The sequence below is a fragment of the Scomber japonicus genome, chromosome 7 (assembly GCF_027409825.1).
Source record: "Scomber japonicus isolate fScoJap1 chromosome 7, fScoJap1.pri, whole genome shotgun sequence".
Taxonomy (NCBI): domain Eukaryota; kingdom Metazoa; phylum Chordata; class Actinopteri; order Scombriformes; family Scombridae; genus Scomber; species Scomber japonicus.
In genome coordinates this window covers 32938226-32962985 of record NC_070584.1, presented here as the reverse complement: position 1 = coordinate 32962985, position 24760 = coordinate 32938226, and the positions used below count along the sequence as shown (strand labels likewise).

The 24760-nt window shown below is 42.9% G+C and overlaps 1 protein-coding gene across 1 annotated transcript in view; it reads right to left on the bottom strand.

Moving 5' to 3' along the window:
* The window catches only part of LOC128362334 (phosphatidylinositol 3-kinase regulatory subunit gamma-like), a 278822-nt gene that overhangs the window by 132261 nt on the left and 121801 nt on the right, over window positions 1–24760 (bottom strand). The window contains exon 5 of the mRNA XM_053323076.1: window positions 23527–23612. Within this exon, the coding sequence (XP_053179051.1) occupies window positions 23527–23612 (86 nt within the window). The remainder of the gene's footprint in view (window positions 1–23526; window positions 23613–24760) is intronic.

Below are 24760 nucleotides of genomic sequence, written 5' to 3'. Positions count from 1 at the left end.
TGGTCAAAGAAGAAGAAGAAGAAGAAAAAGAAGAAGAAGAAGAAGAAGAAGAAGAGAGATAGAGAAGCTACGTGTAGAGATCAGATTTCAAACATCCAAAAAATCCAAATTAACTGGAAACCATAAAATCTAAAATTAGGTTTCTTTGGATGTCTTTTACTGTGAAAATCAGCGATGATATAAAAGCAATGAGCTCACTTTGGGTTTTTGCTTTTATTGGCCAATAGTTTAATTTGAGTTCAAGCTTAAGTTATTTCTGGTGTGGATCTTTTGGGATCCCAACAAGCTCTTGAGAAATGGACTCAGTTACTTCATGAGCTGTGATAAGAAGTGCTTTGTTTCATTTCAACTGCAGACTGGACTTTGAGCACATTCCTGTATAATACACTATGGTGAAAATTGATCTGGTGTGTATGTGTGTGTGTGTGTGTGTGTGTGTGTGTGTGTGTGTGTGTGTGTGTGTTTTTAGTGTTTGGACGATTACTGGCGCCTTCGAGTTGTTGCTGGTAACTGGAGTGTGTATTTGTGTGTTACTTGCATATAGTGTATATTTATAAAGTTTAGATGATAAGTAAGAAGTTAATCTTTATTTAAACAATAGAAAAAGATCAAATCACCACGGTTACAGCCCAAAACCAGCCAGTGAGTGTGCAGCATGCATGTATTATAAGTAGGGCTCGGTACTCGATACCTTTAAGATGTCGACCGAAATAAATTGATACCAAGTAGTATCGAAATGTCTCCCATCAATCGATACCCGCAATCGATCCTTTTTGCACCCAGAGCTAGAAAATATGACTAAGCGCTTTTGTATTTAATGCATCATGTGATTGGTCCACTGCCACAGCAGCTCCGACCCGTCTGTGGTGGTGAAGTCATGGTGACTTTGAGTTAGCGTTCGTTAAGATGCCTCCTAAATGCTCTAAAGTGAGTCTACACTACACGCCTGCTACAGTACACACCATAAAAGACAGAGCGCAACATGTGTTAATGGGAATCTGCCTTTTAAAATGAAGTTGCACTGCTAATACAGTAATTACGGCAGCCCAATCAAATCCAAACGAGTGCCTTTAGTCTACCGTAATTACTGTAGTAGCTAGTCTACCATAATTACTGCAGTAGGTAGTCTACCGTAATTACTGTAGTAGCTGGTCTACCGTAATTACTGTAGTAGCAGCACAACTGAACGGCCCGATTTTGTTAGCTTGCTCAAATTGAGTTGATTATCTCATGTGTCAGTAGCTACGTAGCTAGATGGAGTCTTTATCTGTCTGCTTTATTCCTGTTTGTTGCTGAAATACGATCGGGAGGCTGCACGGGTTGTTTTATTTTGTAAGACGGAAGTTTTATTATTAAGCCAATTCTGTGTCTGACTTCCTGTCTGGTGCAATCTGCTCTGTTGAGCTTGTCACGAGTTAGAAACGGCTCCGTCAAAAATATAAATGCTGCGGAGTGATAGCTGCTGAGACGTTCCCGGTGGTAACCATGTAAAGTTATTCCTAGAGTGGCCGCTGTGATGTCAGAGTGGGCTCACACAAGCTTAAAAGGCACCAAACTCCACAATCTGTAATATAACAAGACGCTTTGGAAAGTTACCGAACTATGAATATTTACTGATCCGAGTCATATTTTGTGTTGCGTCAGTGTTAGATGAAAGAGGAAGTGACACAAGCCTGAATTAAATATGGTTCTTCTGAGCTTATTGTGCACTTACATCAGAGAGAGAGAAAACCCATCAGGGGAGTCGTAATTGGAAGATTAATATGTTTTCTCTTTCAGTCATTTATCATCTCGCTGCCATCAAAAAGCCCCTCTGCCTAAAACATTACCTCTCCTTTCACACTGACTCTTCATGACAAGGGAAGTAAAGTAAAGAAAGGGAGGATGAAGGAGGGATGGGTGGTGTGTGAAGCGTGCGAGCGTGTGTGTGTGTGTGTGTGAGTGTGTGTGTGTGTGTGTGTGTGTGTGTGTGTGTGTGATGGTGTGTTATTAGCTGGTATACTGAGCCATGTAATTGTGTGCAGCTGAGGGAGCAAAAAGCTGGACAGAGACCCACAAACATGCCAAATACTAATAAACACACACGCTAAAAGCTGAGCACTCGCTTGACCTTAATCACATTATACAACCGCAATGCCTTACACATATTCACACGTAGAAAAGTGTGTGTGTGTGTGTGTGTTTCAGTGTGTGTGTGTTTCAGTGTGTGTTTTAGTGTGTGTGTGTGCCCTGATGTTGACCCTGTACAGCAGGATTACGCTGGATGTTAAGCTGGCACTTTCCTCCCAATGGGATAGAGTCAGGACATGACTTAACAGTGAACTCTTCACACACGCACACGCACACACACACACACACATATATACTGTACCTAAAACCATACACACATGTAATATTTATATATGTATGTACACTTTCATCTTAATCTCACACATACAAACAAACCCTGACATGCTGTCCTCAGTGCTCCAACCTTGTCACGGTATAAGAGTGTGTGTGTGTGTGTGTGTGTGTGTGTGTGTGTGTGTGTGTGTGTGTGTGTGTGTGTGTGTGTGTGTGTGTGTGTGTGTGTGTGTGACATATCAGGACCAGCCAGGTCATTCACACATTATCGGCTGAGTGGCTCCAGATTTTCTACTTTGATTTCTTTTTCTCTCTTTTTTTTTTGTTCTTTATTCAAATTCTCGTATGCAGATAAGCATCTGGAAATCTACAATGTTTTTTTGTATTAGTCTTATTAAAGGAATAGTTCAACATTTTGGGAAATATGCTTACTTGCACTTTTTCCCTGAGCTCTCGTGTCTGTGTGTGAAGTAGGCTCGGTTAGCCTAGCTTAGCATAAAGGCTTGGTTAGCCTAGCTTAGCATAAAGGCTTGGTTAGTAGAGGGAAACTGCTCTGTTGTAAGTGACGATTAATGGACTGTAATATTTGCGCTTTTCGAGCTTTTCGACCCCTCACAGTGCTTTTACACTATAAGTCACATTCACACACATTCATACACTGTAGAGGCTCTACCTTCTGAGCCACAGCCGCCAACAATATACCAATAAGACAATATATGGCAACCAACAAAGGCTGCAACTGAAGATTACTTAACATTATAGTACATGTTAATCTTCACATATGTTGACTCATTGATTAATCAATTGGGTTTTTTTAAAGTCAGCAAACACCATGACATTAAAGAAATAGTTCAACATTTTGGGAAATATGCTTACTTGCACTCTTTTCCTGAGCTCTCATGTCTGTGTGTGAAGTAGGCTTGGTTAGCCTAGCTTAGCATGAACTGATAGCTCTGTTACAATTAAAAAAAAAACGATAAATGGACTGTACTTATATTGCACTTTCAAGTTTTCACTATAAGTCACATTCACACACACATTCATACACTGTTGGGAGCAATTTGGGCTCTACTTTCTGAGCCACAGCTTCTTTCTTTTCCTCCTTTCCTACCTTCCTTCCTTCCTTCACTCATTCCTTCTTCCTTCCTTCCTCCCATACATCCTTCCTTCCATCCTTCCTTCCTTCCTCCCTTCCTTCCTCCCTCCCTTCCCTCCTACTCCTCCCTTCCTTCCATCTGTCCTTCCTCCCTTCCTCCTTCTCTCTTTCTTTCCTCCCCCCTACCTTCCTCCCGTCCTTCTTTTCTCCCTTCCTCTTTTCCTTTCTCCCTCCTTCCTTCCTTACTCCCTCAGTTCCTTCTTCCTTTTCCTCCTTTCCTACCTTCCATCCTTCCCTCATTCCTTATCCCTCCCTTCTTTCCTCTCTCCCTCCCATCCATCCATCCTTCCTTCCTTCCTTCCTTCCATCTGTCCTTCCTCCCTTCCTCCTTCTCTCTCTCTTTCCTCCCCCCTACCTTCCTCCCCCCTACCTTCTTTCCACAACTTCCCACCGTCTAGTTGTCAGGTTTGATGTCTGTACAAGGCACCAAAATCCAAAAAACCTGATCTCACTGAACATATCTGGCCACTTAAACACCAGCTGCAGATGTTGCACAGAAGTAGTGAGTCACACTTTTTTTTACATTACTGATGACTCTGAACGGAGCGAGGTTAGCCGCTTTAAAAATCTGCCTCTCTCTCTGCTCTCTAAGCTCTCTAAGCTTCCAAACTACATAAAAAAAAGGATCGGGTTGTTTCGTTAATTAGAAGTATCTTTACACAGTTGGAAGAATGTGAATAGAGGCATATAATGATGTGAACAAAGAGAAAGACAGCCACAACACGATGATGAAGTCTCTGAACGGCAAGATTTCACCACCAAAACCCTCCTCGGCTACATTACCAGCCAAATAAATGGCCCTAGAGAGAAACTGTGTGTGTGTGTGTGTGTGTGTGTGTGTGTGTGTGTGTGTGTGTGTGTGTGTGTGGAAGGCATCAGTGTGTGTAAGTGGGTTAGTGTATGTTGTATTGTTGCCAAGCTGCGGGCATGGTTTGCGTGCCTGGGAAGGAAAACAGCTCATAACAAAAGCACAGAGAGAGGGCCAGAATGTGAATGGGTGTGTTTAGGAGTTTACAATCCTCCCCCCCTCTTTTTCTTTTTTTCTTTTTTTTTTTTTTTACTGATTCCTGACAAGAGACGAGAGGCTTCACATGCAAGTGATGTACGCACAGAAGGGCTGAGAGCACACACACACACGCACACACACACAGCAGCACTCATATGGTGAAGCACTGGTCGTATATTCAGACTCCATTTGGAGAAGGCAGCTCTCTCCTACGAGGTCACACACACACACACACACAAATACACACACACACACACACACAAATACACACACAAATACACACACACACACACACACACACACACACACACACACACACACACACACACACCTCTGGTTAAGGGGTTAACATACTGCCAACAGGCACTGAGGCAACCCTTGACCTCTGCTAATGCTGTCTGGAGGGGAGGGAGGGAGGGAGGGAGGGAAGGTAATGGGTGAGAAAAATGCTCACACATGAACCTGACCTCTCTTGTTTTAGTCTCTCTCTCTCTCTCTCTCTCTCTCTCTCTCTCTCTCTCTCTCTCTCTCTCTAATACAGAAACAACATTCAGACACACAGATAATTCATGTAATACAGTAAACTGCACAGAGACATACACAAATACATAAATCTCTCTCTCTCTGTGTCTCTCTCTCTCCTTACTCCTTTCCTTCCTTCCTCCCTCTTTTCCTTACTCCTTTCTTTCTTTCCTTCCTTCCTTCCTTCCTTCCTTCCTTCCTTCCTTCCTTCCTTCCTTCCTTCCTTCCTCCCTCTTTACTCCTTTCCTTCTTTCCTCCCTCCCTCCTTACTCCTTCCCTTCCTCCCTCCCTCCTTACTCCTTCCTTCCTTCCTCCCTCCCTTCTTCGTTCCTCCCTCCTTACTCCTTTCCTTCCTTCCTTCCTCCCTCCCTCCCTCCCTCCCTCCTTTCCTTCCTCCATTTTTACTCCTTTCCTTCCATCCTCCTATCCTCCCTCCTTACTCCTTTCCTTCCTTCCTTCTTTCCTCCCTCCCTCCCTCCCTCCCTCCTTTCCTTCCTCCATTTTTACTCCTTTCCTTCCATCCTCCTATCCTCCCTCCTTACTCCTTTCCTTCCTTCCTTCCTTAACCTGAACACAACAGGAGAGTTAATGCTGCAGAAAACTTTAAAAAAAAAAGATTATCAGCCAATTTTCGGAGTTTATGTTTGTTTATTCATGATGGAGATACTAATAAAATAAGTCACACAGAATCTAGGAATGTGTTTATCATGTTTATGTATTCAGTGAGTAAACAGTTGAGTTATGATTCATGATGACTTTTGATGCAAATTGTGAAAATTGGCTGCAGAGAGTTTTAAAGCTTCCTTGTTTTTTGTTTTGTAGAACATCGACTTGCAGCTGTGTTTATTTCATCTTAGGTATATTTGCCTCACTTCACCCCCTGCCCCCCCCCACCCTCCTTCCCCCCCCCCGAGGAGAGGTACACCTGACAGTTAGAAAACCTCTGATCTAAGCAAATAGGCTGCAGGTATCAAAAACAACTTGAGGATAATCACACTTAATGAAACTGTTTGATGCTTAAAACCAAAATAAAGTTGTGAAATATAGTCAAGGAAGGAAGGGAGGAAGAAAGAAGGAAGGGAGGGAGGGAGGAAGGAAGGAAAGGAGGAAGGATGGGAGGAAGGAAGGAGGCAAGGAAGGAAATGAAGGAATGAAGGTAAGAGGGAGGGAGGAAGGAAGGAAGGACGGAGAAAGGAAAAGAAGAAGGGTTGAAGGAAGGAAAGAAGGGCAAAGGAAAGAAGGAAGGTAGGGAGGAGAAAAGAAAGAGAGAAGGAAGGAGTGAAGGAAGGAAAGAAAGGAGGGTGGAAGTAAATGAAGGAAGGATGAAAGGAAAGAAGGAAGGAAGGTAGGGGAAATGAAGGAAGGATGGAGGAAAGAAGGTAAGAGGGATGGAGGAAAGAAGGTAAGAGGGAGGGAGGAAGGAAGGATGGAAGGGAAGGAAGGAGAAAGAAGGAAGGACAGGAGGGAGGAAGGAAGGAGGGAGGGAAGGAAGGAGGGAAGGAAGGAAGGAAGGAAATGAAGGAAGGATGGAGGAAAGAAGGAAGGGAGGAAGGTAGGGGGGAAGAAAGAAAGAGAAGGAGGGAGGAAGTAAGGGAGGAAGGAAATGAAGGAAGGATGGAGGAAAGAAGGAAGGAAGGAAGGAAGGTAGGTAAGAGGGAGGCAGGAAAGAAGAAAGGAGAGAGGAAGTAAAGAAGGACAGAGGAAAGAAGGAAGGGAGGAAATTAGGGAGGAGGAAAGAAAGAAAGAAGGAGGGAGGGAGGAAGGAAAGGAGGGAAGGTATTGTAAGAGGGAGAAAGGAAAAGACGAAGGGAGGAAGGAAGGAAAGAAGGACAGAGGAAAGGAAAGGAGGGAGGAAGGAAGGAAGGAAGGAATGAGGGAAGGAAGGAAGGAAAGAAGGACAGAGGAAAGAAGGACAGAGGAAGGAATGAAGGAAGGAAAGAAAGAGAGAAGGAGGGAGGAAGGACAGAGGAAGGAAGGGAGGAAAGAAAGAGAGAAGGAGGATGGAAGGAAGGAAGGAAGGAAGGAAGGAAAGAAAGAAGGAGAGAAGGAGGGAGGAAGGACAGACTGAAGGAAGGAAATAATAGTAGAACAGTTAAAATAGTTAATATACGATGAGAGTTGACTTGAGAGTCAAAGTCATCAAAGTCACATCTAAGGACGAAGCCAAGCTCTCCATGTTTGCTCTGTTTTCACACATCAGCAGCGACTAACACCCTAACCCTCAGATTGACACATGTTGGCTACTGATGCTCCCTGTGTGTGTGTGTGTGTGTGTGTGTGTGTGTGTGTGTGTGTGTGTGTGTGTGTGTGTGTGTGTGACCCCGTTTGTTTTGAGTGTTCCTTCCCCCTTCCTCTTTTCCTTTCTCCCGCCTTCCTTTTTCCTCCCTCCGTCCTACCTGCCTTCCTTCCTTCCTTTCATTCCTCCGTTCCTTCTTTCCTTTCCTCCCTCCCTTCTATCCTCCCTCTCTCCTCCCTTCCTTCCTTCCTTCCATCCTTCCTTCCTTCCTTCCTTCCTTCCGTCTGTCCTTCCTCCCTCCCTCCCTCCCTCCCTCCCTCCCTCCTTTCCTCACTTCCTTCCTTGACTCGACTACCACAGGAGGAAGTAGCATGTATAAGTGAAGTTGTCAGGAAACACAGATTGACACATCTTGGCTCCTGATGCTCCCTGTGTGTGTGTGTGTGTGTGTGTGTGTGTGTGTGTGTGTGTGTGTGTGCTATATAGGCGTCAGTGTATGTATGAGTCAAATGATGCAATGCAGTAAATATGTTTTGTCCTTTACGGTTGAATTATTAATCTCACTAAATTATAGAAATTACCATGAACCTGTAAAACTGCTGCAGGCCATTACACATGATGATGTCATTAATGTGTCACCGTAGAAACAAACACAAAGTGAGCTTTATCTTCCTGTCGTTCTCCCGGGTCAAATTAACCCCATTTGTTTTGACTGTTCCTTCTTTTCTCCCTTACGCTTTTCCTTTCTCCCTCCTTCCCTACTTCTTTCCTTCCATCCTCCCTTCCTTCCTTCCTTGTTTCCTTCTTCCATCCCCCTTTCTTCCTGCCTCCTTCCTTCCTCCCTCCCTCCTTCTTTCCTTCCCTCCTTCCTTCTATCCTCCCTTCTATCCTTTCTTCCTTCCTATCTTCTTCCCTTCCTTCTTTCCTCTGTCCTTCCATCCTTCCTTCCTCCCTTCCTCTTTTCCATTTCTTCCATCCCCCTTTCTTACTTCCTTCTGTCCTTCCTCCCTCCCTCCTTCTCTCTTTCCGTCCTCCCGTCCTTTTTTCCTTTCCCCCCTTTTTTCTTCCTTCCTTCTATCCTCCCTCTCTCCTCCTTTCCTTCCTTCCTTTCTTCCTTCCGTCCTACCTTCCTTCCTCCCTTCCTTCTTTCCTTTCCTCCCTCCCTTCTATCCTTCCTTCATTCCTTCCTCCCTCCCTCATTCCCTTTTTACCTTCCTCCCTTCCTTCCTTTTATCCTCCCTCTCTCCTCCCTTCTTTCCTTCTTCCATCCCCCTTCCTTCCTTCCTTCTGTCTGTCCTTCCTCCCTCCCTCCTTCTCTCTTTCCTTCCTCCCGTCCTCAAGGTCCTCCCTAAGTAAAGACAAAAAGAGACCCGTAGAGAATAACAGAAGGAGGTGAAGCTGTGCACATGTGTTAAATCAGAAGTATTTCCCACATCATCATCCTCGTGATTACAAAGCTCGGAGACGAAGGCTTTATTCAGACGGCCCGCTGCGAGAGAGGGAGAGACGGTTGTGTAAGAGATGTTACAAAAGACACACTTTAAAAAGACACAGCACACAACAGCTCCCTCTGGTCCTTTTGTTACTGTGATGTAAGCTTCTCTGCCAATACACACACACACACACACACACACACACACACACACACACACACACACACACACACACACACACACACACACCTACCAGAAACACACGTATGTGCACGTATATGTAGTTTCAGGAATCCATCCTTCCTTCCATCCTTCCTTCCTTCCTTCTTTTTCTTTCGTCCTTCCTTCCTGTCTTCTTTTTCTTCCTTCCTTCCGTCCTTCCTCCCTTTATTCCCTCCATCTTTCCTTCTTGCCCTCCTTCCTTCCGTCCTTCCTTCCTTCCTTTATTCCTTCCGTCTTACATTCCTGTCTTCTCTTCCTTCTCCTCCTTCTTTTCCTTCCTTCCTTCCTTCCTTCTATCTGTCCTTCCTCCCTTTCTTCCTTCCATCTTTCCTTCATCCCTTCTCCTCCTTCTTATTTTCCTTCCTCCCTCCCTCCTTCTTTCCTTCCTCCCATCTTTCCTTCCTTCCTTCCTCCCTCTCTCCCTCCCTTCCTCCTCCCTCCCTTCCTTCTATCTGTCCTTCCTTCCTTCCTTCCTTCCTTCTATATTTTTAATCATCATCTCCAACTGAGTAAATTAGAAAGTAAAAGCAGGACAAAATGATAAAACCTTCAGCATACTGAATGTCCTTGTGTGTGTGTTTCCCATCGAGCTACATTATTTAACAGATGCATTTTTTTATTTTTATTTTTTTACAAATATTTGATATCAAAGAAAAAAAATCACCAATCTCTAGTGGCTGCCCAACCACCCAACCCCGACCCCTGATATATATCCATCCAATCTCTCCACCCTGCAGGACACAGGTTTGTCCCATGAATTATTGATCCCAATTCCAGCTCGTCCTCCAGACATCACCCCCGTCCCCCCCGTCCCCCTTTGTGTGACACCCACCCCAAAAAAAAAAAGAAAAAAAAAAAAGAAAATCGAACTAATGACAGCGGATCCTGAGCTAGTTGTAGGAAGGTGGATGATTTATTGTGGTTTTATTGAATTTCTTTTTTTTTTTTTTTGACGAGAAGATGATGAAATCTCACGTTAGTTCCTTTCCTTCCTTCTTCCTACCTTCCTCCCTCTTTTCCTTCCTTCTTCCTCCCTCCCTCCTGTCCTTCCTCCCTCCCTCCTTTTCTCTTTCTTTCCTTCCTCTCTCTTTCCTCCCTTCTTCCCTCCTTTCCGTCCTTCGTCCTCCCTCCTTTCCTTCATTCTTCCTCCCTCCTTTCCTTCCTCCTCCCTCCCTCCCTTCTTCCTCCCTTCCTTCCTCTTCCCTCCTTTCCTTCCTTCTTTCTCCCTCCTTTCTTCCTTCCTTCCTTCCTCCCTTCTTCCTCCCTCCCTTCCTCCCTTCCTCCCTCCCTCCCTTCCTTCTTCCTCCCTTCCTTCCTCCTTTCCTTCCTTGACTTGAGGACAACAGGAGGTTTAAACATTGGTGGATTAAATTAAAATATGTTTTGGAACATGTTTAAATTTGATCCAGGAAGTTTTTCTGAAATGAAAAGCTAGAATTTGAGTCAAAAAAATCAACCCATTGTTCTCGATAAAATCATTTAACCACATGCAGATAACCGGCCAATGTTTTAACCTTAGTGGAGATAAAGTCAAGGAGGCCTAACATGACTGAATCACACTCACATGCAACATACTTATAATGTCTTGTAATGTCTTGCTTTCAATTAAGTTGTTTAAGATATGACTTTAAGAGAAAGAGAAAGCGGAGTATCATCAGCATAACATCAGACGTATATATATACATATATATATATATTAGGGCTGTCAAACGATTGATTTTTTTTTTTAATCACATAATTTCCATAGTTAATCGTGATTAATCACGTTTTGAATTGCATGTTTAAAATCCTGTTATTTTCCATTTGAAGGCAGTTTTAAGCCCATAATGTAAAGCATTTCTTACCAGAGTGTCTTAACTGGGAATCAATCATGGCTCTGCTGCGACTCCCACACTCCAAAATGGTCCTTTGGTGGAGCTGAGGCTGGCTTGGCTGCACCTGGGTGTTTAGCGTGGAGGTGCTAACTCAAACTCCACGTACTCCGGTGGTAGTTAAACTCCGTTTGACACAGGTTGCATTTTACTTTTGACTTGTCAACTGAAGCGTCTGGAAGTGTTTTAAAGTTAAACAAGCCGTTCAAAAGTCCAGTAGCTCTCTTACTTTCCATCAGCGCGGTAGGTTTACTGCAGGAGGCCACTTCAAAGCATAGCGCTACAGCTAGAGGAGCCGTCTACGGGGGAGGAGAAGGGACAAAAAGGCTTGACACATTAAAATGCGATTAAACGCGTTATGGATTGCATTAATCTAATCGCGATTAACACGTTAACGCTGACAGCCCTAAAATATATAGATCTCAATCTCTCCACAAAGAAGAAAGAGGACTGAAGATACACCACACTCAGATGTTGATGTGAATAACTAATGATACTGTGATGATTGTCTTTTTAACCCTTACATCCTGTTCAGGATTTAATTTGACCAATTTTTTACATTCGAGAGAATTTTAGCCAGAATTTTGATGACTTATCCTCATGTGACCCAAAATATTTTAAAACATGGAAATATTTTAACTTACTAAAAATGTTTTTGTGCAGCTGATACACATTTTGATTGAGTGTTTGTGTGTACTAAATCGTAATCACGATCAAATTTTGATTAATTGAGCAGCCTTAAAGTAGCTGTATGTAACAAATATATTCCAAATAATCATAAAATGGCCCTAAAATGTAATCAGACATTAAGGAATCATGTTCATTTCAAACACTGATATCACTGACAGTAGTAGTCCAGCCAGAATATTCACATTTGAAAAGCTCAGTTGCAGCCCTCAAATAATGTTTATGTTGTCATTCTGTGTTTTGGCCACCTAGCGACCAATCACCATGTCAGTAGTGTTTCAGCAGCCAGGTTGCCAGGTAATGTCTGATGTTACAAAACCAAAAAAGCCTCATTATGACTCTCAAATACGTCGTGACAATTTGAGAAACAAAACAAGGGTATGTATAGGAGATGCCTTTGAAACATGGAGACGGTTACATCATCATACAGCACTAAGCTGCACCCGCTGATACGGAGGAGGATATGCAGGATCACGTCCAACAACTGGCAACCCGTGTGAAGTAGACTCTGGCAAGGGAGGGGGCGAGGAGTAACAGCTCTCTTCAGTGTTTTGAATGTGGGCCGCAGTACCATTTCTAAACACTTGGTGTCAGAGTTACATACTTCAACTTTAATTGAGTAACACAAGTCCGAAAATTGTACCAAAAAAATGGCCTGCTATAATTTGTTGGAGCTTGAAGTGATGTCTCTGATGCAATATTTTATCCATCTGACACAAAAAACTAAAAAATCATCAAGTTCGAGAAGCTGCAGCCCAACAATGTTCCTAGAAAAATGACTAAAACAATGAATTGATTAGCTCTAACTCTAACTGTGAGGAATTCATCCAAAACATGATTCGTCTCTGAACTGAAGTAATGAATGATTGTGATGAAATGTTTATTACATGATGAAGACGGTTAATGAGTTGGTCACGATTCACAGCGTCAGACCGATCCAACCCTGCCTTTCAATTCAGTGTTTGATGAAGCTTATTTTGTCCAAATTACGTCCTTGTCTGGTTTCAATGTTTCCACCATAAATCTGAAAAAAGAAACATAACCTCCGAGCAACCCACTATAATCACTGCTACAACCAATATGGCGACCCTGGCCTTAACACCGTGGCCCTCGACACACCGCTACAACCTCACACACACACACACACACACACACACACACACACACACACACACACACATCCACTGAGCCACAGACAATGACCTCAGCAGACTGGCCTGGCCATTGCAATCAGCCACACACCTGCTGTCTGACCTTTTTTCCGTCCTCATAGAGCAGGGATGTCAAACATGCGGCCCGTGGGCCAGATGTGGTCCGCCGAGGGGTCTGATCCGGCCCACTTTCCTTATTCCTTCCTTCCTTTCTGCCTTCTTTTTCTTCCTTCCTTCTTTCCTTCCATCCATCTGTCCTTTCTTCCTTCCTTCTTTCATGTCTTCTTTTTCTTCCTTCCTTCTTTCCTTCCATCTGTCCTTTCTTCCTTCCTTCTTTCATGTCTTCTTTTTCTTACTTCCTTCCTGTCTTATTTTCCTTCCTTCCTTCCTTCCTTCCTTCCTTCCTTCCTTCCTTCCTTCCTTCCTGTCTTATTTTCCTTCCTTCCTTCCTGTCTTATTTTCCTTCCTTCCTTCCATCTTTCATGCCTGTCTACTCTTCCTTCTCCTCCTTCTATTCCTTCCTTCCTTCCTTCTATCTGTCCTTCCTCCCTTTCTTCCTTCCATCTTTCCTTCCTTCCTTCCTTCCTTCCTTCCTTCCTTCCATCCATCTTTTTAATGATCCAGCCCACGTGAGATTAAATTGGGTAGTATGTGGCCCTTGAATGAAAATGAGTTTGACTCCCATGTCATAGAGCCTGATTGATCCCTCCGTAGCATTTTATTTCTGCACACGTACACCAAAGACCGATCTGGAATAGTCTCGCTTTACAATTCGAGCTATAGCGATGGCATTACACAGCTCAGGTCTCTGCATCGGTTCCCCAAACTGCATATGAAACGACTGCTATAAGAGCAGGGATGTCAAACATGCGGCCCGTGGGCCAGATCCGGCCCGCCGAGGAGTCCAGTGCGGCCCACTTTCCTTATTCCTCCCTTCTTTCCATCTTCCCTTCCTTCCTTCCTGTCTTATTTTCCTTCCTTCCTTCTTTCCTTCCATCTGTCCCTCCTTCTTTCCTTGTCTTATTTTCCTTCCTTCTTTCTTTCCTCCCTCCCTTTCTTCCTTCCTTCTTTCCTTCCTCCCTTCCTTCCTTCCTTCCTTCCTTCCTGTTTTCTTTGTCTTCCTTCTTTACTTCCTTCCTGTCTTCTTTTTCTTCCTTCTTTCCTTCCTTTGTGTCTTATTTTTACTTCTTTCCTCCCTCCCTCCCTCCCTTCCTTCCTTCCTTTTTCCTTCCTTCATGTCTTCTTTTTCTTCCTTCTTTCCTTCCTTCCTGTTTTCTTTGTCTTCTTTCTTTCTTTCTTTCCTTCCTTCCTTCCTTCCTTCCTTCCTTCATTCCTGTCTTCTCTTCCTTCTTTTCCTTCCTTCCTTCCTTCTATCTGTCCTTCCTTCCTTCCTTCCTTCCTACCTTTAATGATCCGGCCCACATGAGATTAAATAAGTATGTGGCCCTTGAATGAAAATGAGTTTGACACCCCTGTTTAAGAGGCTTCGAGTCAACACAGAAAGAAAAAGTTGAGGTCTAAGCTGACGTAAAGTTGGATATCAGGCGAGAAGAAAGCTGCCTCAGATGAATGACATCACCGAAAGTGTAAGTTTGGTTGAACATCTGGTGGAGTCAGATGAAGAGGAAGCTTGGCAAAGATAGTACTTCATAGCCAAAGCATTATATCCACAAACCAAACATCGACTTGCATAGAAACTCAAGTTATTAAGCATCGATAACTCGATCTGCCACAGTCTCTAAATGTTACTGTGTTTGCAAAATACAGACCTGGAGTATTAGTACATACACTTTTCTTAGGTAGCATTGTATTTATGTATTATTGGGCAAATGTGCAACTTAACTTTCTTTTTTTTGTAACTATGGCGGCAGCTTGTCTCAGCACTTGGAGTCCAAGACAAATTTTCCCTTCGGTGACAATAAAGTATATATCTGTCTATCTATATCTATCTATCATCTTGTGTATAAATATATACAATGATTCTGCAGAACAGCTGTAAAGGTGTTAGAACAGTGAAGAACATAAAAGTAGTTTCTCCCAATTTTGGAGAAAATTAGATCAATGAAAATTAATCTTTGGAGTCAAGTATTGCCAGAACCTAGTCTAGTCTTCGTCGAATCAGTTTTGGACCCATTCCATCCTTTGTTGCAATTAAATCAGAAAAGTGCAAATCAGTAACTCTACCACAGTCTAAATGTTACTGTGGTTCCTAAATACAGACCTGGAGTATTAGTACATACACTTTATCTGTCAAACCTCTATGGTAAAGGTGCAGAACAGTGAAGAACATAATTATTTTGGGAGAAAATTAGATCAATGAAAATGAATCTTTGGAGTCAAATAGTGTCAGAAGAAGTTCTTAGTAATGCATTAATCGAAACTGACCACAGCATCAAGTCTCAACCCTCTTATCTTGAGTAACTTCAAGTATTGCCAGAGTCTAGTCTAGTCTTCGGCTGATCATCCAGGATTATATCACTTTATTACAATTAAACCAGAAAGTGCAAATCAATAACTCGAGTATTAGTACATAGACTTTATCTTGTGCATTACCAATGAAACAGTGATAAAGGTGCAGAACAGTGAAGAACATAAAAGTAGTTTCTCCCAATATTGGAGGAAATGAGATCAGTGAAAATGAATCTTTGGAGTCATTTGGTGTCAAAAGAAGTTCTTAGTAATGCATTAATTTAAACTGACCAAGCAAGTCTCAACCCTCTTATCTCGAGTAACTTATGTTCATTAGGAAGCACAAGTATTGCCAGAATCTAGTCTACTCTTCGGCTGATCAGTTTTGGACCCGTCTCATCCAGGATTATATCACTTTATTACAATGAAGCCAGAAAAGTGGAAAACAATAACTCGATCTGCCACAGTCTAAATGTTACTGTGGTTCCTAAATACAGGCCTGGAGTATTAGTACATGCAGTTTATCTTGTGTATTACCAATGATTGTAAAGGTGAAGAACAGTGAAGAACATAAAAGTAGTTTCTCCCAATTTTGGAGATGATGAGAACAATGAAAATGAACCTTTGGAGTCAAATAGTGTCTCAGTAAGAAGTTCTTAGTAATGCATTAATCGAAGTATTGCCAAATAGTCTAGTCTTCGTCTCCCAATGTTGGAGATGATGAGATTAGTGAAAAACAACCTTTGGATTTGGAGTCAAATAGTGTCAGAAGAAGTCTGTAATGTATTAAACTGACCACAGCATCAAGTCTCAACCCTCTTATCTTGAGTAACTTATGTTCAAGTATTGCCAGAATCTAGTCTTCGTCTGATCAGTTTTGGACCTGTCCCATCCAATTAAACCAGAAAAGTGCAAATCAATAACTCTACCACAGTCTAAATGTTACTGTGGTTCCTAAATACAGGCCTGGAGTATTAGTACATACACTTTATCTCGTGCATTACCAATGAAACAGTGGTAAAGGTGCAGAACAGTGAAGAACATAAAAGTAATTTCTCCCAATTTTGGAGGAAATGAGATCAGTGAAAATGAATCTTTGGAGTCAAATAGTGTCTAAAGAAGTTCTTAGTAATGCATTAATCGAAACTGACCACAGCATCAAGTCTCAACCCTCTTATCTCGAGTAACTTATGTTCATTAGGAAGCACAAGTATTGCCAGAATCTAGTCTACTCTTCATCTGATCAGTTTTGGACCCGTCTCATCCAGGATTATATCACTTTATTACAATGAAGCCAGAAAAGTGGAAATCAATAACTCGATCTGCCACAGTCTAAATGTTACTGTGGTTCCTAAATACAGGCCTGGAGTATTAGTACATACACTTTATCTCGTGCATTACCAATGAAAATGTCAAACCTCTATGGTAAAGGTGCAGAACAGTGAAGAACATAAAAGTAGTTTCTCCCAATTTTGGAGAAAATTAGATCAGTGAAAATGAATCTTTGGAGTCAAATAGTGTCAGAAGAAGTTCTTAGTAATGCATTAATCGAAACTGACCACAGCATCAAGTCTCAACCCTCTTATCTTGAGTAACTTATGTTCATTAGGAAGCACAAGTATTGCCAGAATCTAATCTACTCTTCATCTGATCAGTTTTGGACCCGTCTCATCCAGGATTATATCACTTTATTACAATGAAGCCAGAAAAATGGAAATCAATAACCTGATCTACCATAGTCTAAATGTTACTGTGGTTCCTAAATACAAGCCCAGGGTATTAGTACATAGACTATAAGTATTGCCAAATAGTCTAGTCTTCGTCTCCCAATGTTGGAGATGATGAGATTAGTGAAAAATAACCTTTGGATTTGGAGTCAAATAGTGTCAGAAGAAGTCTGTAATGTATTAAACTGACCACAGCATCAAGTCTCAACCCTCTTATCTTGAGTAACTTATGTTCAAGTATTGCCAGAATCTAGTCTTCGTCTGATCAGTTTTGGACCCGTCCCATCCAATTAAACCAGAAAAGTGCAAATCAATAACTCTACCACAGTCTAAATGTTACTGTGGTTCCTAAATACAGGCCTGGAGTATTAGTACATACACTTTATCTTGTGCATTATTAATGAAAATGTCAAACCTCTATGGTAAAGGTGCAGAACAGTGAAGAAGTAGGTCCTCCCAATGTTGGAGATGATGAGATTAGTGAAAAATAACCTTTGGATTTGGAGTCAAATAGTGTCAGAAGAAGTCTTTAATGCATTCATTTAAACTGACCAGGCCTGAAGCAAGGCTGTAGCCAGGATTTTTCAAATACTGAGGTCAAAAAGAAGACCATAACTAATATACACTGTTAGTAGTCAATGATGTATTTATAACACTTTCTTGCTGTGCATTTCTCAGTCATGGTCACTCTTGTGGTCCAGTTCTTTCTTATCACTTCCAATTTTGCAACTTAAATCAACTCCTATTTCAGTATTCTACAACTTTCATTGTTGCATGTTTAAAAATTATAACTGCAATATATTATTTTCTTAGTTTGTTCTTAAAATGTGGACTGGAGCACAGCCTGCTGGGAAAAGGAGAAAAGGGCTCATCCAATGATGAACAGTTTGCAAAATCGGTTCAAGTCCAATTCACAAATGTAGACATACTTAACATATTTCTGGCGATTTTCAAGTCGCAGTTCAACATCTACTGCAGCATATATTTTTTCTGGAAGTAAGCACTATATAGCTGCGACTTAAAAACCTCCAGTAATATGCCGGCTGTATATTTGTGAATTTGTTACGAATCTGCTGACAGAAGCACAACACAGCTGGAGCGGTTCGGTAAGGAAACCAGTTAAATTGGAAACCAGTTGGGACATAACACCGGGTCCGGGGCCGGTGAAAAAATTCCAAGTGGATTTCAAGACCTCACTCCGCCACTGTATCAATGTGTGGATGACTCATAAAATCACAACAACTGATTAGTCTACATCTAAGGAAGGCTATAGCAAAACTTCAAGAAAAAAAATACTGAGGACATGACCTCGGTGTCCTCAATGGTAGCTACGGCCATGGCCTGGAGTATTAGTACACACACTTTATCTTGTGCATTACCAATGATTGTGCAGAACAGTGAAGAACATAAACGTAGTTTCTCCCAATTTTGGAGAAAATTAGATCAATGAAAATGAACCTTTGGAGTCAGAAGAAGTTTTTTATGCATTAATTTAAACTGACCAGGCCTGGAGTATTGGTACATACACTTTATCTTGTGCATTACCAATGATTGTGCAGAACAATGAAGAACATAAAAGCAGTTTCTCACAATTTTGGAACCTTTGGAGTCAAGTAGAGCAGAAGTTTTTCATGCATTAATTGAAACTGAACACAGCATCAAGTCTCAACCCTCTACTCTAAAGTAACAATCATTGGGAAGTAAGTAGAAGTTTGCAGTAATGAATCAATTTAAACTCAGTAACTTAAACCTCTAGTAACTAAAAATGTTGCCAGAGTCTTGATTTGGACTGATCAGGTTTGGATTCGTCTTATCCACGATCACATCGCCTCAAGCCAGAAATGTGCAAAGCTGAAAATCTGGAGATGGCTAACATTGTTGTCGTAATGGATGTGAAACTGCCAGAAGTCCGATGACAAGTAGGAAAAATCCATCAAGTTGCATGCTAGTTCTGATTGCAGTGCAAAATGAGCTCACTTGATTTCCCAACTGGATTCGTGCCTCGTCTGAGCAGCTGAGCTCCGATGCAAGCGGCAGCTCCAAGAAGGAAGGATGGAAGGAAGGAAGGAAGGAAGGAATAAAGGAAGGAAGGAAGGAAGGAAGGAAAAAAGGATGGAAAGATGGAAGGAAGGACAGATAGACAGAAGGAACAGAAGGAGGAGAAAGAAGAGAAGACAGGAATGAAAGACAGAAGGAAGGAAGGAAGGAAGGAAGGAAGGAAGGAAGGAATAAAGGAAGGAAGGAAGGAAAGGAAGGAAGGAAGGAAGGAAGGAAGGAAGGAAGGAAGGAAGGAAAGAAGGATGGAAGGAAGGACAGATAGACAGAAGGAACAGAAGGAGGAGAAAGAAGAGAAGACAGAAATGAAAGACAGAAGGAAGGAAGGAAGGAGTAAAGGAAGGAAGGAAGGAAAAGAAGGAAAGAAGGAAGGAAAGAAGGAAGGAAGGACAGAAGGAAGGAAGGAAGGAAGGAAGGAATAAAGGAAGGAAGGAAGGAAGGAAAGAAAATAAGACAGGAAGGAAGAGAAGACAGGAATGAAAGACAGAAGGAAGGAAGGAAGGAAGGAAGGAAGGAAGGAAGGAAGGAAGGAAGGAAGGAAGGAAGGAAGGAAGGAATAAAGGAAGGAAGGAAGGAAGGAAGGAAAGAAGGATGGAAGGAAGGACAGATAGACAGAAGGAACAGAAGGAGGAGAAAGAAGAGAAGACAGGAATTAAATATAGAAGGAAGGAAGGAAAATAAGACCGGATGGAAGGAAAGAAGGAAGGAAGAAAAAGAAGACAGGAAGGAAGGAAGGTAGGAACAAGGAAAGTGGGCCACACTGGACCCCTCAGCGGGCCTGATCTATCTTCACCAGATCTTAGAGTTTTTCCCTCACCAAAATATCCAGTTACACAACATCTAAGACCTTTTTGATGTGATAAAGGTTTTTTTTTTTTTTTTAATGCTTTCTGAGAATCAAAGCCGAGGACTAAAGTGTTTTCTAAAGTGTACACTGCACACAGTCTACCAAACCAGACCTTCCAACGCTCACATTCATACCCTCTCTCTCCTTCCTTCCTCCCTTCCTTCCTCCTTTCCTTTCCTTTCCTCCCTCCTTTCCTTTCCTTTCCTCCCTCCCTCCCTTCCTTCCTCGACTCTACCAAACCAGACCTTCCAACGCTCACATTCATACCCTCTCTCTCGCTCTCTCCGCTTTTTTTACAACCCCAGCCAAAGCAAGGAATGCAAAAAGAAAAACTGTCTTATTTTCTTTCCTTCCTTCCTTCCTTCTTTCCTTCCTTCCTTCCTTCCTTCCTCCCTTTCTCCCTCCTTTCCTTCCTTCTTCCTTCCTCCCTCCTTTCCTTCCTTCTTTCCTTCCTTCTTTCCTTTCCTCCCTTCCTCCCTCCTTTCCTTCCTTCTTCCTTCTTTCCTCCCTCCTTTCCTTCATTCTTCCTTCCTCCCTCCTTTCCTTTCCTCCCTTTCTCCCTCCTTTCCTTCCTTCTTCCTTCCTCCCTCCTTTCCTTGCTTTTTCCTTCCTCCCTCCTTTCCTTCCTTCTTCCTTTCCTTTCCTCCCTTTCTCCCTCCTTTCCTTCCTTCTTCCTTCCTCCCTCCTTTCCTTCCTTCTTTCCTTTCCTTCCTCCCTCCTTTCCTTCCTTCTTCCTCCTTTCCTTTCCTCCCTTCTTTCCTTCCTCCCTCCTTTCCTTCCTTCTTTCCTTCCTTCTTTCCTTTCCTTCCTTCTTCCTTCTTTCCTTTCCTCCTTTTCTCCCTCCTTTCCTTCCTTCTTTCCTTTCCTCCCTTCCTCCTTTCCTTTCCTCCCTTCTTTCCTTCTTCCCTCCCTCCTTCCTTTCCTTTCCTTTCCTTTCCTTTCCTTTCCTTTCCTCCCTCCTTCCTTCCTTCCTTCCTCCCTTCTTCCTTCCTTCCTTCCTTTCCTTTCCTCCCTTCCTCCCTCCCTTCCTTCCTTCCTTGACTCTACCAAACCAGACCTTCCAACGCTCACATTCATACCCTCTCTCTCGCTCTCTCCGCTTTTTTTACAACCCCAGCCAAAGCAAGGAATGCAAAAAGAAAAACTGTCTTATTTTCTTTCCTTCCTTCCTTCCTTCTTTCCTTCCTTCCTTCCTTCCTTCCTCCCTTTCTCCCTCCTTTCCTTCCTTCTTCCTTCCTCCCTCCTTTCCTTCCTTCTTTCCTTCCTTCTTTCCTTTCCTCCCTTCCTCCCTCCTTTCCTTCCTTCTTCCTTCTTTCCTCCCTCCTTTCCTTCATTCTTCCTTCCTCCCTCCTTTCCTTTCCTCCCTTTCTCCCTCCTTTCCTTCCTTCTTCCTTCCTCCCTCCTTTCCTTGCTTTTTCCTTCCTCCCTCCTTTCCTTCCTTCTTCCTTTCCTTTCCTCCCTTTCTCCCTCCTTTCCTTCCTTCTTCCTTCCTCCCTCCTTTCCTTCCTTCTTTCCTTTCCTTCCTCCCTCCTTTCCTTCCTTCTTCCTCCTTTCCTTTCCTCCCTTCTTTCCTTCCTCCCTCCTTTCCTTCCTTCTTTCCTTCCTTCTTTCCTTTCCTTCCTTCTTCCTTCTTTCCTTTCCTCCTTTTCTCCCTCCTTTCCTTCCTTCTTTCCTTTCCTCCCTTCCTCCTTTCCTTTCCTCCCTTCTTTCCTTCTTCCCTCCCTCCTTCCTTTCCTTTCCTTTCCTTTCCTTTCCTTTCCTCCCTCCTTCCTTCCTTCCTTCCTCCCTTCTTCCTTCCTTCCTTCCTTTCCTTTCCTCCCTTCCTCCCTCCCTTCCTTCCTTCCTTGACTCTACCAAACCAGACCTTCCAACGCTCACATTCATACCCTCTCTCTCGCTCTCTCCGCTTTTTTTACAACCCCAGCCAAAGCAAGGAATGCAAAAAGAAAAACTGTCTTATTTTCTTTCCTTCCTTCCTTCCTTCTTTCCTTCCTTCCTTCCTTCCTTCCTCCCTTTCTCCCTCCTTTCCTTCCTTCTTCCTTCTTTCCTCCCTCCTTTCCTTCATTCTTCCTTCCTCCCTCCTTTCCTTTCCTCCCTTTCTCCCTCCTTTCCTTCCTTCTTCCTTCCTCCCTCCTTTCCTTGCTTTTTCCTTCCTCCCTCCTTTCCTTCCTTCTTCCTTTCCTTTCCTCCCTTTCTCCCTCCTTTCCTTCCTTCTTCCTTCCTCCCTCCTTTCCTTCCTTCTTTCCTTTCCTTCCTCCCTCCTTTCCTTCCTTCTTCCTCCTTTCCTTTCCTCCCTTCTTTCCTTCCTCCCTCCTTTCCTTCCTTCTTTCCTTCCTTCTTTCCTTTCCTTCCTTCTTCCTTCTTTCCTTTCCTCCTTTTCTCCCTCCTTTCCTTCCTTCTTTCCTTTCCTCCCTTCCTCCTTTCCTTTCCTCCCTTCTTTCCTTCTTCCCTCCCTCCTTCCTTTCCTTTCCTTTCCTTTCCTTTCCTTTCCTCCCTCCTTCCTTCCTTCCTTCCTCCCTTCTTCCTTCCTTCCTTCCTTTCCTTTCCTCCCTTCCTCCCTCCCTTCCTTCCTTCCTTGACTCTACCAAACCAGACCTTCCAACGCTCACATTCATACCCTCTCTCTCGCTCTCTCCGCTTTTTTTTACAACCCCAGCCAAAGCAAGGAATGCAAAAAGAAAAACATCATGAAACCAACAGACAGTAAACTGGACTAACGGACAAAGTTAACCCTCGTGTCGTCCTCCCGGGTCAAATTGACCCCGTCTTTTTCTTCTTTCCTCCCTTCCTTCCTTCTGTCTGTACTTCCTCCATCCCCCTTTCTTCCCTCCTTCTTTCCTTCCTTCCTTCCTTCCTTCCTTCCTCCCTCCTTCCTCCCTTCCTTCTTTCTCCCTCCCTTCTTCTCTCTTTCTTTCTTCTGTCCTTCCTTCCCTCTTTCCTTCCCTCCTTCCCTTCCTTCTTCCTTCCTCCCTCCTTTCCTTCCTTCTTTCCTTTCCTCCCTTCTTTCCTTCCCTCCTTCCTTCCTCCCTCCTTTCCTTCCTTTTTCCCTCCTTCCCTCCTTCCTTCATCCCTCCTTTCCTTCCTTCTTCCTTCCTCCCTCCTTTCCTTCCTTCTTCCTCCTTTCCTTTCCCTCCTTCTTTCCTTCCTCCCTCCTTTCCTTTCCTTTCCTTTCCTTTCCTTTCTCCCTCCCTTCCTTCCTTCCTTCCTTTACTCTACCAAACCAGACCTTCCAACGCTCATATTCATACCCTCTCTCTCGCTCTCTCCGCTTTTTTTTTTACAACCCCAGCCAAAGCAAGGAATGCAAAAAGAAAAACATCATGAAACCACTGTGTTTTTTGTTACCATAAACTCACACACACTACATCCAGACAGTAAACTGGACTAACGGACAAAAGTTAAAGCTGTTATTTCATGCTTCATGCCCAATTTATCATCACAGCAGCTTCGGGCACAAAGTTTGTGTTTTCCACATATTTCATAAAACCAAACGTGTGTTTACTGCTGCAGTTTGCGGTGCAGCGAGAGGAGAAGAAGGGAAAAAAGAAAGTCATGTTTCCAGTGTGAGAAATATATGTAGACGCTAAGAGAAACAAGGTTCAGGCACTTTGTCACCGAGCAGAAACCATGTGAAGACAAACTGCATGTTTTATGTTTGGAGACGCTGAGCCGATAAGCTTTGGTTTGATTGTTCAAGTGTCACGAAAACCATCCAAACCAAACACAACCGCAACGATATTAAGCCAGAATATACACTCACACACTGCATGTGAGTGTATGCATGTGTTATATATATATATGTGTGTGTGTGTGTGTGTGTGTGTGGAAAAAAAAGACACAATGCATATTTCATTATCCTACCTGGAGCAGCTTGCATCTCCATTAGACCTCCTGTTGCGATCAAAGCCTCCAAGATCCTGACATGATGCTCGGGGTTCACATCCGCACTGTAAAGACACACACACACACACACACACACACACACACACACACACACACACACACACACACACACACACACACACACACACACACACACACACACACACACACACACACACACACACACACACACACACACACAGTAAATTAGTAAAAAAGGATGCCCTTGTTAATGGCTTAAACAGACAAAGCAAACAATAACCAGCATGGTAGTGGATCAAGGAAATGAGGATTCAACAGAAGAACTATGAGGAAGTGTGTGCATGTTGGGAAAGGGAAATGGTTTCTACTGTTTATCTGTGCAGATTGTATTGACTGTGAGCATTAATTTGAGGCTATTTCCATGCAGTATAACCAGGCAGGGAGTTCAGTTCCTGTCCTCTGAAATGAGGCCAACGTGGAAGTAACTTAGAGCTGCATTCTATCAAAAGGCCACCAGGGGGCGACCGTCTCTATACAAGTCAATGGAGAATTCACCAACTTCTCACTTGATTTCTAACCTCAGTAAACGTTTTCAAAATGTGTTTATGGTCTCAATCGCTAGTTTAAAGCCTTCTTCAATGCAGTATGATGTTCATTTGGGACATTTTGGCCTCCCTGATTTTATATGTGACGATAAAGCAGGGTATGCATTAGGGCGTGGCTACGTCCTGATTGACAGGTTGATTGACCAATGTCCTCGAGATCCAGCCCTCACAACCATAGCAACCTTCCCGCTCCGCCTCATGCCCATATAAGTAGAATCCGTGTTTTTATTTTTCCCAGCATGCACCTGAAATTTTCAAGATGGCGCTGCCTAGATTCGAAACTATTGGCTTCCGAGCAGCAGTCCACAAACCAATGGGTGACGTCACGGATGTCACGTCCATTTCTTTTATATAGTCTATGAGTAGACATCACATTAAGAGTGTTGATGAAATACTATCATCTTTAATATTTGGTTGTAAATGGCACTCAGTCTGTTTGCAGATACCACAGATATCATTTGGTTTAATTTCTGAGGGGTTAATAATAATTATGTTTATATAAATGAGGGAAGACTAGATATTAGAAAAGCCTCTCAGCAGCCTAACAATGAGATTTTACTGTTTAATCACAACCACTGCACTAATCACAGAGAAACCACAATGAGTATCCAGATGCCAGTTTCTTC